General features: G+C 42.0%; 1 protein-coding gene across 2 annotated transcripts in view; it reads right to left on the bottom strand.

Moving 5' to 3' along the window:
- Window positions 1-18,881, bottom strand: part of PLCD1 (phospholipase C delta 1) — an 80,356-nt gene that overhangs the window by 37,411 nt on the left and 24,064 nt on the right. For both annotated transcript variants that reach the window (XM_070727160.1, XM_070727158.1), the window contains exon 2: window positions 6,130-6,294. In XM_070727160.1, the coding sequence (XP_070583261.1) occupies window positions 6,130-6,294 (165 nt within the window). The remainder of the gene's footprint in view (window positions 1-6,129; window positions 6,295-18,881) is intronic.

Raw genomic sequence — 18,881 nt, 5'->3', positions numbered from 1 at the left:
AATTGGATCTGTGACATCATCACATCACCAGCGGATCACTACCAGTTCAGGTGAAGCTGTTCGAACCAGGAGGAACAGGGAGGTATATATTCCTCACTGGTAGTAAAACTGGAGCTGCGCGCATAGCTTTGGGTCTCTGGTTTGCGCGCACACATCCCAGTGAGATTTTGAATGCACAGGAAGCAAAATCTCATGAGGAGATGCATGTGTGCAAGATTTTGGCAATTTTTTGCAAACAAAATCACCAAAATCTCATGCGTGCGTACATCCCCTCACAAGATTTTGCTTCCTGTGCATGTGCAGAAGTAAAATCTCACTGGGATACACACACATGAATGCCAGAGACCTGAAGCTGTGTGCACAGCGCATCGTAGCAGCCTGATACTCAGCACACACAACTTCTGGAGGCAACGTGTTCCACTGGTTAATAATTCTCACTGTTAAGAAATATCTTCTAAATTCTAAGTTGCTTCTCTCCTTGATAAGTTTGAAAAGAAAAAGGATGCTGTTTTAAGGGCCGGAAGGTTCACATTTCAGACAGGGAAGATAGATGGTTTAAGAAAGGAGTGAAGGAATCCATTTATGCCTACGTGGAAAATCTTTCCAGTAACAGACAACCTGTCTCCCTTTTTTTTCCTTGCACCAATTCCCAGGAAGATCAAAACCACTTCACTGGTTCTCCAGGGATTTCACCCTTAACGACCCCTCCAAGGAAAGGATTAAGGAACAAGGACCCTTTAATAACTACCTACTCACTTAAGGAGCTTATTGAGATTAAGTTAAGAAATGCACACTCCCCAGGAAGAAAAATAAAAATATGGTCTACAATCTTAAACACTCCAAGAGCCATTTGGATCTCTTTCCCACAGAAAAGAAAACACTGGGAGCCACAAAATCAATGGTGGGTTGCTGCCTGTTTGGACCGGTTTGCTGAATAGGTGCCGCCAGTTTGCAACTGTTCACTGAAACGGCAGCCATGGATGGCTGTCTACCAGTGAAGGGCCGCTCATCTTTGGGGCTACTGGTGCATCCTCTAAGGCAGCGGTCCCCAAACTACAGCCCGCGAGCCACATGCGGCCCACTGAAGCCATTTATCCGGCCCGCGGGTGAGTGACAGGAGCACATCTAATTTTCCATGAATAAAATGCGGTATTTTGTTAGTGACTAATATCAATCATCAAAAAAGTTGCAAAAGTTTTTTTTCTAATTTTGTCATCCAGTTACATTCATTTTCTTTTAATTAAATTCCCTCCTCAAAAAAGTACAACATCAATTATATTTCTAACTTATTAACCATTATGCCAAAGTGCTTCCTTTTTTCTTTATACATTTTTCTATAAGCCAAGAAAACCTTGTATAGCCAACCATATGTTAACAAAAGAAAATTAAAAACAAAACATAAACATATATGAATTTCAGATTTCTTTCCCCCCCTCCCCTCTAAATAGTACGTTCCCATTTTGTTTTTTACTTTAAAATAAGGTATGTGCAGTGTGCATAGGGATTTGTTCATAGGTTTTTTTTATAGTCTAGCCTTCCAACAGTCCGAGGGACTATGAACTGGCCCCCTGTGTAAAAAGTTTGGGGACCCCTGCTCTAAGGCCATGACGCCATCCCTGGCGCGGCCAACATGCATGACCGTCGGCACAAGATTTGGCTTCTGCACATGCACAGCAAGAAAAATCTCACTTGAGGATATACACGAGAGCGAGATTTCGGCCATTTTTGCCAAATTGGCGGAAATAGTCAAAATCTCACTCGTGTCCATGTCCTCACGCAAAATTTTGCTTGCTGCACATGCGCAGAAGCCAAATTGTGCACGGGGATGTGCGTGCGTGCATCAGAGACACAGAGCTGTATGTGCGTCCCAGAATTTCCTACCGGGACAGAGGACCTGACCACACCGTCTGCTGCCCATCACTGCTGTGCACGCCCGTGAACCAGTTTTCTGGTCACCGCAGCTGGGGAGAAAAAAAACCTTTGAGCATGTGCAGGAGTTTCTGTGCATGCACAGAGGGTCTATTGCATGATGTGATGGGGCGTCTAAATGAATGAAGCATACACATGTAAAATGTGCGCTTCTGTCACATGCGGAACTCACACCAACACAAAATCCTTCTAACAGCTAAAATGAAGCTAAAACAATGCATACGTCATTTTTCCCCTACCTTTATGCTATGTATAAAAAAATAGTGTGTTGCATTTATGAAATCAATGCTACAGAGTTTTATTTCTGCGCCCCCGCCTCAACTCTGCACCGGGACGATTGTTTGTAATACTTGGCACGTTTCCGCTGAAAAAACTCAAGCAGCTTATCAGCGTGATTGCGGGTTAATGTGTTTAAGTGACACCTTAATTTATTTGGCTTCATGCTGTCCGCTGCTAACATTTTTAAACACAGTAAACATACCGATCTTTCCTCGTCTCCCACCGTAGTCACAGTGAAGCCAAGTGCTACATATGCTTTGTGTTATTTCCTTGTCTTAGTTTTCAGGAGACATTTATCTCATTAGCTCCGTCTCTCTCTTTTCTTTTCATCCGTTTTCCCATGGTGTCTCTTAAGGGTTTGTTATACAGTGTTCCCTCGCTTTTCGCGGGTTCGAACTTCACGAATATCCTATACCACGGTTTTTAAAAAAATATTAAAATTAAAATATTTGTATCCTGCCCCGAGTCTTCGGAGAGGGGCGGCATACAAATATTATTATTATTATTATTATTATTATTAATAATAATAATAATAATAATAATAATAATAATAATAATAACAACAACAACAATTTAAAAAAAATAAAAAGTACTTCGTGGGTTTTTTTTCTATACCACGGTCTTTCCCACCCAATGACGTCATACGCCAAACCTTTGTCTGCCATTGCTGATTGGCCAAAATCTCAACCAATCAGCGTTGTTATCGCAAAAAAAATTAATTATTGCTAATAAATAATTATGTTCAAAAATATCAGGATCACTAAGTGTCTTATTCAATGGTGAGTACCAGTAATAATGGTGAGTAAAATGGTTGTGAAGGGAATGGGAAATGGTAATTTAGGGGTTTAAAGTGTTAAGGGAAGGCTTGTGATAGCCAAAAATGGTGTATTTACTTCCGCATCTCTACTTCGCAGAAATTCGACTTTCGCGGGCAGTCTCGGAATGTATCCCCCGCGAAAATCGAGGGAACACTGTATTCCCTTCATATCTCCTACTTTGTGCTGTGTGCTATTGTTTGGTGAAAAAAATCTCTACTCCCTACGGCAAAAAAAGCATGTTCCCTGGAGTCATGCACCCCCCTGTCATCGCTCTGCGCCCCCCATGGAGGCCCGCAACACTATTTGAGAAACACTATTTAAGCATCTTTAGTTCAGACAGAACTCATAGATTATGACCACCAATTTTTCAATAACATTAGCAGCAAATACAGGCGGTCTTTGACTTTTGACACAACTGGGAACAGAATTCTAAGTATGACATTTGTTAACTGAGTCACGCCAAAATTTGTTACATTTTTGCCACGGTTGTTAAGTGAATCACTGCAGCTGTTAAAGTGGATCACGTGGTCATTTAGTGAATTTAGCTTCCCCCTTTGACTTTGCTTTCGGAAGCCAGCTGGGAAGGTCACAAATGGGGATCATGTGACCCAGGAATGCGGCAACGGTTGTAAATGATGTGCCAATTGCCAAGTGACTGAATTTTTGATTAGATAACTGGGGAGATGCAGTAATGATTGGTAGTGGATCACTTTTGTCAATGCTATTGTCACTTTGCATAGTCACTAAACAAATAATTGACAATTGAGACTTTCTAGTTATCTAATTTATTCCATACATTTTCCTATAGGAAAACTGTAGATAAAAGAGGGTCTTTATCCATCTATCCATCCATCCATCCATCCATTCATCTAAATCTATCAATCGATTAATCAATCGATCGATATCATCAATCTATCATCTATCGTCTATCAACTGATTTATCTATCGATCGATCTATTGATCAATCTATCAAGCGATAGATTTACCTACTACCTATCATCTATCCATCATCTATCTATTTATCTATTATCTATCTATCTGTCTAAATCTATCCATCGATCATACCATCCACTGTTATCTATCTATCTATCTATCTATCTATCTATCTATCTATCTATCTATCTATCTACCTACCTACCTACCTACCTACCTACCTACCTACCTACCAATCATCTATCTACTTATCTATAATCTAACAATCAATCTACCTACCTACCTACCTACCTATTTACGTCTGCCTGCCTGTCTGCCTGAATACTTTTTTCAATTTAATTGGCTCTACAAATTGTATTTGACAGGTCAATCCATTTTGATTAAAGACTGCTTAATTACGCACCACCCACCAAATGGTTGAATGCCAAAAATGAAATACTGTATGTTGTGCAAACTTAAATAACAATATTTTTACATCCCTTCAAGGCTTATTTGAGACTACTGCATTAAACTCCATTCACCCGATTGCGGGGGCTGGCAGCCATTCAAACCGCAACGCAGTTTGTTGCACAAATTATTTCAATATTTAAATAGATTTCAGGCATATTTGCAGAGGGTGGCTGGCTTGAGCTACCTATTCATTTTCAATCATGCATATTCCTTAATAAAATAGGGAGGCAAATACTGTAATATTCTTTCTTTATTCTATGGAAAACTCTCAGTAATGCAGGTTGTGGCTGGTCCAAATGTGTTTTTTCAAAAAGCAACAATACTTTTTTGTGTGTGGTTTTTTTTTCTTTAGGAGGAATAAGACGTTTCGCTTCTCCTCTGAGAAGCTGCATCAGTTCTGACTGGATGATGAGAAATGGAAAGATAGATTCTGATAGGATAAGACGGAGGGCACAGATAAGCTCCAGGTGATCTCAGCAGCTCTAAGAGAGCATGCTAAAACCACCTCGAGGTTCGACTACTATAGTGCTCTCTACATAGGGCTATCTTTGAAGAGTGTTCGGAAACTGCAAATCGTGCAGAACGCAGGCGCACGAGCGGTCATGGGCCTGCTCAGGCCTGTCCATGCCTCTCCAACACTCCGCGGTCTGCATTGGCTGCCAATTGGTTTCCGGAGTCAATTCAAAGTGTTGGTTATGACCAGTGAAAGGCTACCAAAATTTTTACTACTACATTGTAGGCATGGCTTATGCATTATCTTTCAACATCTTTCAGTGCAAATTGGGTGCTCTGGGGTGGAGCTCCATTTTCGCTATCCCACTGCGTCCCCCCCCTCTGTCCGGGCAATAGTCCACCCCTGGTTATGACCTATAAAGCCCTATGTAGCATCGGACCAGATTACTTGCGGGACCGCCACATGAATCCCAGCGAGCGGTTAGGTCCCACAAAGCCGGCCTTCTCCAGGTCTCATCAACTAGACCAGTGTTTCCCAACCTTGGCAACTTGAAGATATCTGGACTTCAACTCCCAGAATTCCCCAGCCAGTTTGCTGGCTGGAGAATTCTGGGAGTTGAAGTCCAAATACCTTCAAGTTGCCAAGGTTGAGAAACACTGAACTAGACAATGTCATTAGGCGGGACCTAGGGGAAGAGCCTTCTCTGTGGGGGCCCGGCCCTCTGGAATCAGCTCCCCCGGAGATTCGTACTGCCCCCACCCTCCTCGCCTTTCGTAAGAGTCTTAAGACTCATTTATGTCATCAGGCTTGGGACGATTAGATCTTAGCCACTGGCCAACGAATGATTGTATAATTGCTGTACAAATGGGTGTGGTTGATTTTTAATTTACTTAGGCATATTAACTTAGGGATTTTAGATTGCTTTGTAATTTTAATTTAATTGGATTGATTTTATTGGATTGATTTTATTGTAATTACTGTTTTTCTATATGTTGTGAGCCACCCCGAGTCTTCAGAGAGGGGCAGCATAGAAATCCAATCAATCAATCAATAAATAAATAAATAACAGATGACTTCAAAGAAATACAATCCTTGTATTTCCACCACCACCATCCAGCAGAACTGATTAAGCTTCTCGGATGAGAAGCGAAACATCTTTTTCTTTCTTCAAGGAAAAAATCTGTCCAGATGAGTTTTGTAAAAGCCCATTTGAGATAAACTCCACTATAGGGTGGTTTACCCAGCGAGTGATAACCAGATACTCACAAAGTTGTGACTCTGGGGACCGAAGCATCTTCTTGGATTCCTGCCATATGGTCTTGCAGTCTTCCTGGAGCTTGTAAAATCTCTCTCTTCTCCAGGAAGTGGACTTGACTTTCAAGAGGTGACTTCCCCGCAGCAGGAACTTGAGGTCATGGTCGTCTTGTAAACCTGAGGAGTAACAAAGTGACAATTAGCACAAAGCAGATGTGGTATTCAGCTGGTTTGGGCGAACCGGTAGAGGTAATTCTGATTGGTTCAGAGAACCGGCAAATACCGCCTCTGGCTGTCCCCGCCCTCTCGACCCCGCATATTCTGTATTCCCTTGTTTTTTCCCTTCAGCGGATTCGTGTGGCAGAACAGATTGCCGTACCTCAGCTGAGCTAAACAAGAGTCTGTTCTGGGTCGTATTCTTTTAATATCTTTGTGAGTGACATAGGGGAAGATTTGGTAGGGAAGGTTTGCCTATTTGCTAATGACTCTAAAGTGTGCAATAGGGTTGATATTCCTGGAGAGGTCTGTAATATGGCAAATGATTTAGCTTTACTAGATAAGTGGTCAAAGCAATAGAAACTGCAGTTTAATGTTTCCAAATGTAAAATAATGCAGTGCAGTCAGGGAGTAGGGAAAGCAAGTAGAATGCTTGGCTGAAGAGGGAGATTGTGATCCCCCTGTATAGAGCACTGGTGAGACCACATTTGGAATACTGTGTTCAGTTCTGGAGACCTCACCTACAAAAAGATATTGACCAAATTGAACGGGTCCAAAGACAGGCTATAAAAATGGTGGAAGGTCTTAAGCATAAAAATTATCAGGAAAGACTTAATAAACTCAATCTATATAGTCGGGGGACAGAAAGGAAAGGGGGGACATGATCAAAACATTTAAATATATTAAAGGGTTAAATAAGTTCAGGAGGGAAGTGTTTTCAATAGGAAAGTCAACACAGGAACAAAGGGGCACAATCTGAGGTTAGTTGGGAGAAAGATCAGAAGCAAGGTGAGAAAATATTATTTTACTGAAAGAGTAGTAGACGCTTGGAACAAACTTCCAGCAGACATGGTCGGTAAATCCACAATAACTGAATTTAAACCTGCCTGGGATAAACATAGATCCATCCTAAGATAAAATACAAGAAATAGTATAAGGGCAGACTAGATGGACCAGGAGGTCTTTTTCTGCAGTCAACCTTCTAAACAATAGCTCAGCTCTCCAGCGCTGATCCTGAGAGCAGTCAGTTTTCAAACCGAGCGTATGCTACCTTTTCAAGACATACAAATGCACTTTCTCTCACATTTTCGGTGCTGGGAGAACCAATAGGTACATTATGTGAACCGTACCTCTGGCACATAGGTCTTGCTTACCACATATAAGCCATGCTAACTCCTGTACAGCAATCATAGGCTCCTCCCCCGTGGGGGGACGCCGTCCAGATACAGAAATGGCCCGGGAATGGCACAACTGACCGATTTCCAGTGAAAATCGCCATTTTTGTGCTTCTGAGCATACACGGAAGCAAAAATACCGACAAAAATAGCCATAATCTTGCTTGCGCTTGCAAGATTTTGTCTATGTTTCAACATTTTTTGCTTCTGTGCATGCGTGGAAGCAAAACAATCAGTGAAAATAGCCAAAATCTTTTGTATGCGCAGGAACCAAATCTCACGTGGGGCGCGCAGGTGTCGGTAGTGCGCACACCCATGCCAGCCACTGAGGACCGTATAGTAGCGAGGTAAGTGGCTGCCCGCCGCTGCTATATAGGTAGTCCTTAACTTGCAACCATTTTTAGTGACCTTTTGAAGATACCTATTTTCCCGAAAATAAGATCTTGTCTTATATATTTTTGAACCCCGAAATAAGCGCTTGCCCTTATTGCCATGCACTCAAAAACCCTATTATCAGGGGATGTCTTATTCGGGGGGAAACAGGGTACAATGGCACTGAAAACAAGTGACTTAAAAGCAGTACACACCCTAATGACGACTGTAGCAGCTCTGTGGTCATGGGATCGAAATTTAGGTGCTTGGCAAACACCATGTATTTATGTGGTTGCAGAGTTCCTGGGGTTACATGATTGTCACTTGAAACCTTCCACCAAAATCAATGGGAGAACTTGATTTGTTTAATGACCATTTGATTCACTTAACAAATGCAGCAATTTGCTTAACATCCACGGTAAAAAAAACCAAAAATCATAAAATTAGGTATGGCTCACTTAACAACTGCCTTGCTTAGCAATGGAAATTTTGGTCCCTATCGTGATCGTCAATCAAGGACTACCTGTATCGGCTACACAAACTTTCCATTGCTAAGCAAGACAGTTGCTAAGTGAGTTTTGCGTCATTTTACAACCTTTCTTGCCAGAGTTAAGGGAATTCAAAGTGTTGGTTATGACCTATAAAGCCCTTCATGGCACCTGACCAGATTATCTCCGGGACTGCCTTCTGCTGCGACCAGTTAGGTCCCACAGAGTTGGTCTCCTCCGGGTCCAATCAACTAAATAATGCCGCTTGGCAAGACCCAGGGGAAGAGCCTTCTCTGTGGCGGCCCTGTCCCTCTGGAACCAACTCCCCCCAGAGATTAGAATTGCCCCCACCCTCCTTGCCTTTCATAAGCTACTTAAAACCCACCTCTGCCGCCAGGCATGGGGGAACTGAGACATCTCCCCCTGCCTATGTAGTTTTAGTGCATGATATGACTGTAAGTATGTTTTTAAAATTGGGGTTCCTTGTTTTTAGATTTTTTAAATGTACAATTGCTATTTTAGATTTTAAATTATTAGATTTGTCAATACATATTGTTCTTTATCACTGTTGTGAGCCGCCCTGAGTCTACGGAGAGGGGCGGCATACAAATCTAATAAATAAATAAATAAATTACTGTGTTAACAATGCAGTTGTAAAATACATCTGCCTTCCCCATAGACTTACTTTCTTTCTTTCTTTCTTTCTTTCTTTCTTTCTTTCTTTCTTTCTTTCTTTCTTTCTTTCTTTCTTTCTTTCTTTCTTTCTTCCTTACTTACTCCGAAGACTCGGGGTGGCTCACAACATACGAAAACAGTAAATTACAATAAAATTAATCCAATTAAATTAAAACTACATGGTTATTTAAAATCCCTAATTGCACTAAAAATCACTTCCAGTCATTCATACAGCAATCATACAATTATTCATTGGCCAGGGAGCCAAGATCTAATCACCCCAAGCTTGACGACGTAAATGAGTCTTAAGACTCTTACGAAAGGCGAGGAGAGTGGGGGCAGTACGAATCTCTGGGGGGGAGCTGATTTCAGAGAGCTGGGGCCCCCACAGAGAAGGCTCTTCCCCTAGGTCCCGCTAAGTGACATTGTCTGGTTGACGGGACCCAGAGAAGGCTGACTCTGTGGGACCTAACCGGTCGCTGAGATTCATGTGACTTTGCTAGTCAGAAGGTCACAAAGGGGTTTCACATGACCCCAGGATATTGCAACCACCATAAATATGACTCAGTGGCCAAGCATCTGAATTTTGGTCATGGAATGCTGCAACGATTGTTAAGAGTGAGAAATAGTCATGTCACTTTTTCACTGCTGTTGTAACTGTAAATTTTTGACTGTAGAAAATATGACTTCAGCAACTGAGTAATTAATGCATGGGACTAAGTACTGGACTCTTATTATTTCATCACAAAATCCCCAAAACTTTACCCTTAGACTATCCACTGTTGACCTCACCCGATTCCTAAGAGGTCAATAAGGGGCGTGCATAAGTGCACCAGTGTACCTACCATCCCCTGTCCTAATGTTTCTCTCTTATTAGTATATAAATAGTGTCATTGCTTTGCATACTATCAATACGTACTTGACAAATAAACTAAATAAATAAAATAAATAAATAAACTTCAAACAGACACCAAATGAGTGGTAGTAAATTAAGGATTACTTGTATATGTTCTTTTGCCTGGTCAAAAAAAAATGCTTAAGGCATCGTCAAAAATTTGCTTTCAGCTTTCCACCAGCTCTATTTATATCTGAAAAGATATAAATTGCTATCCAGATAGCTTACAGAGAAAACACCCTAGTATTAGTACTTGATCCTCCAGGAAATCCCACATTAACAAAAGTGAAAAACAGGAGAAAAGTAAAGCCAACTTCTTTAGAAAGCTACCTGTAACTAGTTTCACATGACAAAGTTTTAATTCTTTCTTTGGAAGGACCTTCTGAGCTGGTAGGGGAGGGAGTAGAATTTATTAGCCTTTGAAAGGGAGACCACCAGGTAATCCCTGTGGCTGTAGATTAGAGGGGGAGATGATACAATATTCCAGGGGAAGGCCATACCGGCAGTCCTTGGCTTATGGCCGTAATTGAGTGCAACATTTTTCTAGATGACACAGTTAAGGGAATTTCCCTCTATTTTATAACTTCTTTTTTTATAGCTTTTAAGCGAGGTATTAAGATATTAACTGAATCACTGCAGTTGTTCAGATAGTGACACAGTTGTTAAATGAATCTGGCTTCCCCATTGTCTTTGTTTGACAAATGGTCACAAAAAAATGGTCACATGGTCCCAGGCCACTGCAACCATCATAAATACATGCCAGTTGCTAAGCATCTGAATTTTGATCACATGACCATGGGATCAATGTGATTGCTCCAATGGCTGCTAAGTCCTAAGCCCACGTTTCCAGTGCTGTTGTAACTTCAAATGGTCACTAAATGAACTGTTGTAAATCAAAGACCATCTGCAGTAAACCACTTCTATGTTTCTCCCCAGAAAAATACAGATGCATGTCCATCCACAAGATGCGAAGCTCAGCTCAAAATAATAATAATAGTTACCTTAACTAAATGAGTGGCGGAGTCAAAACAAAGAAATGTCTGAGTCGTCTAATTTAACCCTGGAGCTAATTCTATACTGTTGACATTACTGTACTGCTACTGTAGTATGCATATAATTATGTTCCTCATTGTTGACATTTAAAGTGTCACTCTCTTAAGGTATTTATGAGTTGCATTTAAAAAATTTTAGGGTCACATGCTTGCCCCTCCCTCCACAGACCTTGGACTGTAATACTGTCGTTCCTGGTGGTTTAATCAAGTTGGAAGGCACCTTGGAGGTCTTCTAGTCCAACCCTCTGCTTAGGCAGGAAACCCTATACCAGTGATGGCGAACCTATGGCACGGGTGCCAAAGCTGGCACATTGAGCGATATCTGCTGGCAAGCAAGCCATTGCCCTAGCTCAGCTCCAATGTGCATGTGTGTGCCGGCCAGCTAATTTTTGGCTCGCACAGAGGCTCTGGGAGGGTGTTTTTGGATTCCAGAGAGCTTCCGGGGGGATGGGGAAAAGCCTTTGGAGCCTGGGGAGGTCAAAACACAAGCCTACTGGACCCACCAGAAGTTGGGAAACAGACCATTTCGCTCCATGGACGGGGGAAGCTGTTTTTGCCCTTCCTAGACATTAAAATTATCTCAGGGATCCGCCTTCTGCTGCACAAATCACAGCGAGCAGTTAGGTCCCACAGAGTGGGCCTTCTCCAGGTCGCATCAACTAAACAATGCCGTTTGTCGGGGCCCAGGGGAAGAGCCTTCTCTGTGGCGGCCCCGGCCCTCTGGAACCAACTCCCCCCGGAGATTAGAATTGCCCCCACCCTCCTCGCCTTTCATAAGCTCCTTAAAACCCACCTCTGCTATCAGGCATGGGGGAACTGAGATATACTTTCCCCCTAGGCCTTTACAATTTATGCATGGTATGTTTGTATGTATGTTTGGTTTTACAATAAGGGTTTTTTAGTTGTTTTAGTATTGGATTGTTACATGCTGTTTTTATTACTGTTGTTAGCCGCCCCGAGTCTACGGAGAGGGGCGGCATACAAATCCAATAAATAAATAAAATATGAGTGTGAGCAATCGTGCATACGTGATAGCACATACCCACGCTCTTTTGGCACCTGAGGGGAAAAAGGTTCGCCATCACTGTCCAATACCATTTCAGACATATGGCTGTCCAATTTCTTTTTAAAAGCCTCCAATGATGAAACACCCATAATTTCTCAAGCCATTTCACCAGTTAATTATTCTCACTGTCAGGATATTTCTCCTTACTTCTAGGTTGCTGCTCTGCTTGATTGGTTCCCATTCATTGCTTCTTGTTCTGCCTTCAAGTGCTTCAGAGAATAAGTGGACCCCTCCTCTTCCTTGTAGCAAATATTGGAAGACTGCTGTCGAGTCACCCCTAGTCCTTCTTTTCATTAAACTAAAGATACCAAAATTCCTATAACCATTCTTCACATTATTATTATTTATTATTTATTAGATTTGTATGCCGCGCCTCCCGGCAGACTTGGGGCGGCTCACAACAGTGATAAAACAATACTGTATACAATAACAAATCTAATATTAAAAGTCTAAAATAACAATTTAACATTAAAAGCCTAAAAAACCCATTATTTAAAAACATACACACAAACAAACCATACATAAAACTACATAGGCAAGGGGAGATGTCTCAGTTCCCCCATGCCTGACGGCAGAGGTGGGTTTTAAGGAGTTTACGAAAGGCAAGGAGGGTGGGGGCAGTTCTAATCTCTGGGGGGAGCTGATTTCAGAGGGTCGGGGCCGCCACAGAGAAGGCTCTTCCCCTGGGACCCGCCAGACAACATTGTTTAGTCGACGGGACCCGGAGAAGGCCAACTCTGTGGGACCTAACCGGCCCCTGGGATTCGTGCGGCAGAAGGCGGTCTCGCACATGTTTTAGCCTCCAGTCCTCTAATCGTCTCTGTTGATCTTCTCTGCACTTTCTAGAGTCTCAACATATTCTTTGCATCGTGGTGACCAAAACTGGATGCAGAATTCCAAGGGTAGTTTAACCACGACATTATAATATGTTATATTATACATTATACATTATAATATGTTATTTTAAAATTATATTAGAGTTTTTAAGTCTTTTTAGCCATATTAATTGGATTTTTAGATGTATTGTTATGTTGTTGTGATATGTTGTGAGCCGCCCCGAGTCCTCGGAGAGGGGCGGCATACAAATCCAATAAATAAATAAATAAATAAATTAACACTTCACATGTCCTTGATTCTATCCCTCTGTTAATGCAACCTAGGACTCAAGAGTGTTTCTGAGGCCTTCTATTGCGAATCCACTGCCTTTCCACAGAAAACTGCAGAAAACTATACAGTATTTTATACCAGTGATGGCAAATCTTTTTTGGCTCGGGTGCCAAAAGGGTGTGTGTGTGATAGTGTGCATGTGCCCACATCTATTGTATGCACACAATCCCTGTGCTGTCCCATCATTCATGAGCACAACCCTCCATGTTGCTCCACTGTGCATGTTTACAGGCCTCACTGAAGTTTCCAGACTTCCGGTAGGCCCATTGGGCTGTCTTTCACTCTCCTCAGGATTCAACAAACTGAAGCCTGGGGAGAGTGAAAATGGCCGAAAAGAAGGCTGAAAATCAGTTGGCCATATTCGCATGCATGCTAGAATTGACATAGGGCAATGCCTCGGGTTCCCTCAGATATAGCTCCGTGTGCCACACTTGGAATTCTGCATCCAGTTCTGATTACCACAAAATAAAAAAAAAGATGACAGGAGGGAAGTGTTTTTAATAGGAAAGTGAACACAAGAACAAGGGGGCACAATCTGAGGATAGTTGGGGGAAAGATCAGAAGCAACGTGAGAAAATATTTTACTGAAAGAGTAGTAGATGCTTGGAACAAACTTCCAGCAGATGTGGAAGACCTCAAGGTGTCCAAGTTGGCGGGGAGATCAGCCTGGAGAAGTTCTCAACAAAAATCCAGGTCCCTTAATTTAATTGTTAAATTAAATATTTAATTTAATAGCTGGAAGTGTGTAATGGGCGAAAACACACAATTGTAATTGATTGGTCCTGTGTGAGGCAATCTAAGTTATGATTGGTTGCTGAATGCAAAGGGGAGGTTTCATTCCCCCTCCCCCCTTTTTTGTTGTATGCTGTTCTATGGTTTACCTCATGATTTGCTTCATGATATAGTGATGTGCCTGACCATATAAATGTAAAATAACACCTGCTTTGCAATTCTCTGATACTTAAATAGGTCTGTAACATGGAGAAAAGTGAAAGGAAAGAGAAAACAACCCAGATTGAACTATCTTGCTTGCTTTAAATATAAATATAAAATATATTTATTTAGATAAAACTACAAGGTCTCTGACTCCTTTTGGACACTTAATTTTGTCTATAACAAGGAAAAAAGTGGAAGGAAAGATAAAACAACCAGCACCAAGATGGATGTTCTCAATTAGAGCATTGAAGCCAGCTCAGGGGCAGATTATCCTGGAGAATATTTCTCAACGAAACCAGGAAGATATAGATGTTGAACAACTCAGCCAAGACACCTATTCAAAACATTCCACTGTCTCACCTGACAGGACAGGAAGATGTCTCACAATGACAGACAGACATGGGCATCCTCAGCCCAAATAGTCTCTTTAAGCAGTTTACAGGTGCAATTGGAAGGAAAGTTCCACAAGATCTTTGTAGAATTCAAATTATAGACCATTGCCAAGATAGGAAACCCCCTAGGCACCAAGAGAGAAGCAAGTGACATCATGCAGGTCGTGACATTATTATTATTTATTAGATTTGTATGCCGCCCCTCTCCGTAGACTCGGGGTGGCTCACAGCAATGATAAAAACAATATACAATGACAAATCTAATAGTTAGAATCTAAAATAACAATAATACATTTAAAAAGTCTAAAAAACAAGAAACCCCAATATATAAAAAACATACATGCAGTCATATCATACACAAAAAAAACTACATAGGCAGGGGAAATGTTTCAGTTCCCCCATGCTTGACGACAGAGGTGGGTTTTGAGGAGTTTACGAAAGGCAAGGAGGGTGGGAGCTGACTCCAGAGGGTCGGAGCCGCCACAGAGAAGGCTCTTCCTCTGGGTCCCACCAAACGACATTGTTTAGTTGACGGGACCCGGAGGAGACCAACTCTGTGGGACCTAACCGGTCGCTGGGATTCGTGCGGCAGAAGGCGGTCTCGTAGATAACCTGGTCCGGTGCCATGAAGGGCTTTATAGGTGATGACCAACACTTTGAATTGTGACCGGAAACTGATCGGCAACCAATGCAGACTGCGGAGTGTTGGAGTAACATGAGCATATTTGGGAAAGCCCATGATTGCTCTCGCAGCTGCATTCTGCACGATCTGAAGTTTCCGAACACTCTTCAAAGGTAGCCCCATGTAGAGAGTGTTACAGTAGTCGAGCCTCGAGGTGATGAGGGCATGAGTGATTGTGAGCGGTGACTACCGGTCCAAATACATGATGCCAAATATACACTTTTGTTGAGAGCCAACTCAACCTCTGACAGGTAACCTCAGAGAAACTACCGAGGAAGTTTTACAGCAAAAATTTGTTGAGAATCAAGTTTTGAGACAAGAATAGAGAGAAAGGATTAGGAAAATACTCAAGATTAGATATTTCCTGACTGCCTGGGATATAAAAGAAAGAGAAGAGGGGGTGAAACGTTCTTACAAGTTTCTGGTCTCCCCGCCTATTTGCTTAAAGTACAGTTCTTGGGAAATGGATAATCTCAAAGGTGTGACAACTGATACGAGTAATTACATCATTGGTATCGTTTACTGTATTATTATTTTTTCTGTTCTAACAACAAAAACAATTTTTGCTTTCTAAGAAAGATTACAGAAATGTGAAGTGGATAAGAAATTACAAGTACAGTAGTCATATATGATTGTACACTGCTCAAAAAAAATAAAGGGAACCCTTAAACAACACAATATAACTCAAACTCAAACAACACAATATAAATCAAACTTCTGTGAAATCAAACTGTCCACTTAGGAAGCAACACTGATTGACAATCAATTTGACATGCTGTTGTGCACATTCAACTTTGTACAGAACAATGTATTCAATGATAATATTTTGAGCGTTACCTTTATTTTTTTGAGCAGTATATAATCTTCTGTGTTTTTGTATTATTAATTAAACATATTAGTAGAAGATATAGGGTAGGGAAAGCAAGTAGAATGCTTGGCTGCATAGCTAGAGGTATAACAAGCAGGAAGAGGGAGATTGTGATCCCGCTGCATAGAGCGCTGGTGAGACCACATTTACTGTGTTCAGTTCTGGAGACCTCACGTACAAAAAGATATTGATAAAATTGAACAGGTCCAAAGACAGGCTACAAAAATGGTGGAAGGTCTTAAACATAAAACTTATCAGGAAAGAATGAATCGATCTGTATGGTCTGGAGGACAGAAGGGAAATGGAGGACATGATCGAAACATTTAAAAATGTTAAAGGGTTAAATAAGTTTCAGGAGGGAAGTGTTTTTAATAGGAAAATTAACACAAGAAAAAGGGGCCACAATCTGAGGTTTGTTGGGGGAAAGATCAGAAGCAACGTGAGAAAATATTATTTTACTGAAAGAGCAGTAGATGCTTGGAACAAACTTCCAGCAGACGTGACTGGTAAATCCACAGTAACTGAATTTAAACATGCCTGGGATAAACACATATCCATTCTAAGATAAAATACAGGAAATAGTATAAGGGCAGACTAGATGGACCATGAGGTCTTTTTCTGCCGTCAATCTTCTGTGTTTCTATATTCCTTGATTTTTCAGAATCCACTTTTGTTGCATCAGGTAAATCTCGGATTTCTGCTACAGAAGTGGTCAGTTTACTTATACAAAGTGACCAGGCGGGGGTTGTCATTCCTGCTGCTCCTGGGGCGCTGTGCCTGCAGCTCTGTGTGTCACCAGTGTGCATGAGTGAGATTTTGTTTCTGCGCATGCACAGGAACAAATTCTGGCGAGGAAATACATGCACACATGAGATTTCGGCAATTTTTTTGCTTCCGCCTATGCGCAGAAAAAAATCACCGAAAACTCATGTGTGCGCGCATCTCCTTGCAAGATTTTGCTTCCTGTGTATGCGCAGAAGCAAAATCTCACTTGGGCGCATGCGTAGGCCCATGGCGGAGACACAGAGCTGTGTGCACAGCTCAATTTTCACTACCAGTACAATGGCGTCGACTGTACTGGTAGGAACCCACTACTGAAGGTGACTAAATTTCCCAAGAAAAGCCTTCTCAGTTAATGCCAGGAAAACCTAGAAGAATAATGAGATTTCTTTTAAGCACATATTCTTCAAATATTTCATCAGACTTTCTGTTTTATCATGCCTCTATTGACATTTTTTCTGCAGAAAGTGAGATGGAATTTAACTGGAATGGGCGTGGTGGGGTCTGATGGGGCATGATTTTCATGGGGGCAGGGGACAGACTTGGCTCCACTCCCAAAATGCCCCGGTCTTTCTACCTATAGCCGTAGGCATTGAAAGCTGGGCTTCCTCACACAGCAAGGCCCGATAGAGAGGCAACACATCAGTCCTCCTGGACCTGCCATTTTGTAAACATGATGCCAGGGTTCCCAGCAAGTCCCTGCGCCTTTGTTGCCTCGGTCGGAGTCTGATTCCCAAGGCAGCCTAGGGAACTGCGTTGAAAGCCTTTTAAATGAAAGCGTTTTCAGGTGGCAGATCCCTCTCTCCAATCGCAAAAAGGATGCCTGAAACGTGAGGGGTCCTGGAGGATCCTGCCACCTGAAAACTATTTCCTCCACAGGATTCTCGCGTTTCATAAGAAATTGGACAGCCATTTGTCTAAAATAATAATAATAATAATAATAATAATAATAATAATAATAATAATAAATAATAATAATTTTATTATTATTAATAATAATAATAATAATAATAATAATAATAATAATAATAATAATAATAACTTATTAGACTTGTATGCTGTCCCTCTCCGAAGACTCGGGGCGGCTCACAACAACAATAAACAATTCAATACTATTCCAATAATTAAAAACTACAGGTAGTCCCTGGGTTACGTCGGCGGATCCTGCCACCTGAAAACTATTTCCTCCACAGGATTCTCGCGTTTCATAAGAAATTGGACAGCCATTTGTCTAAAATAATAATAATAATAATAATAATAATAATAATAATAATAATAATAATAATTAATAATAATAATTTTATTATTATTATTAATAATAATAATAATAATAATAATAATAATAATAATAATAATAACAACTTATTAGACTTGTATGCTGCCCCTCTCCGAAGACTCGGGGCGGCTCACAACAACAATAAACAATTCAATACTATTCCAATAATTAAAAACTACAGGTAGTCCCTGGGTTACGTCGGCCCCGACGTACGACCTTTCGTCATTACGACAACCCCGCGGAGACCCCCTCACCCAAACGGAGGGAACGGTGGATTCAAGGAACCAATAGTCGGTCCTTCTCGGCGCTGCATTGCCGCCGCCTCCGTTCGGGCAAGGGGATCTCCGCAGTGGGCGCCTCAGAGGCTTCAGCAACGCAGCGCCGAGAAGGCCCAGCTTCAAGGGACCAACAGCCAGGCCTTCTCGGCGCTGCATTGCTGTAGCCTCTGAGGCTGCCGCCGCCGCCGCCACCTTCGTTTGGGCGAGGGGATCTCCGTGGTGGGCAGCCTCAGAAGCTACAGCAACGCAGCGCCGAGAAGGCCCAGCTTCAAGGGACCAATAGCCGGTCCTTCTTGGCACTGCATTGCCGCCACCTCCGTTCGGGCGAGGGGATCTCCGCGGTGGGCGCCTCGGAGGCTTCAGCAACGCAGCCCCAGCTTCAAGGGACCAACAGCCAGGCCTTCTCAGCGCTGCGTTGCTGTAGCCTCTTAGGCTGCCGCCGCCGC

This window comes from Erythrolamprus reginae, chromosome Z (assembly GCF_031021105.1).
Source record: "Erythrolamprus reginae isolate rEryReg1 chromosome Z, rEryReg1.hap1, whole genome shotgun sequence".
Lineage (NCBI taxonomy): Eukaryota > Metazoa > Chordata > Lepidosauria > Squamata > Dipsadidae > Erythrolamprus > Erythrolamprus reginae.
The sequence above is the reverse complement of the archived record's forward strand: the minus strand, read 5'-3'. Positions and strand labels throughout refer to the sequence as shown.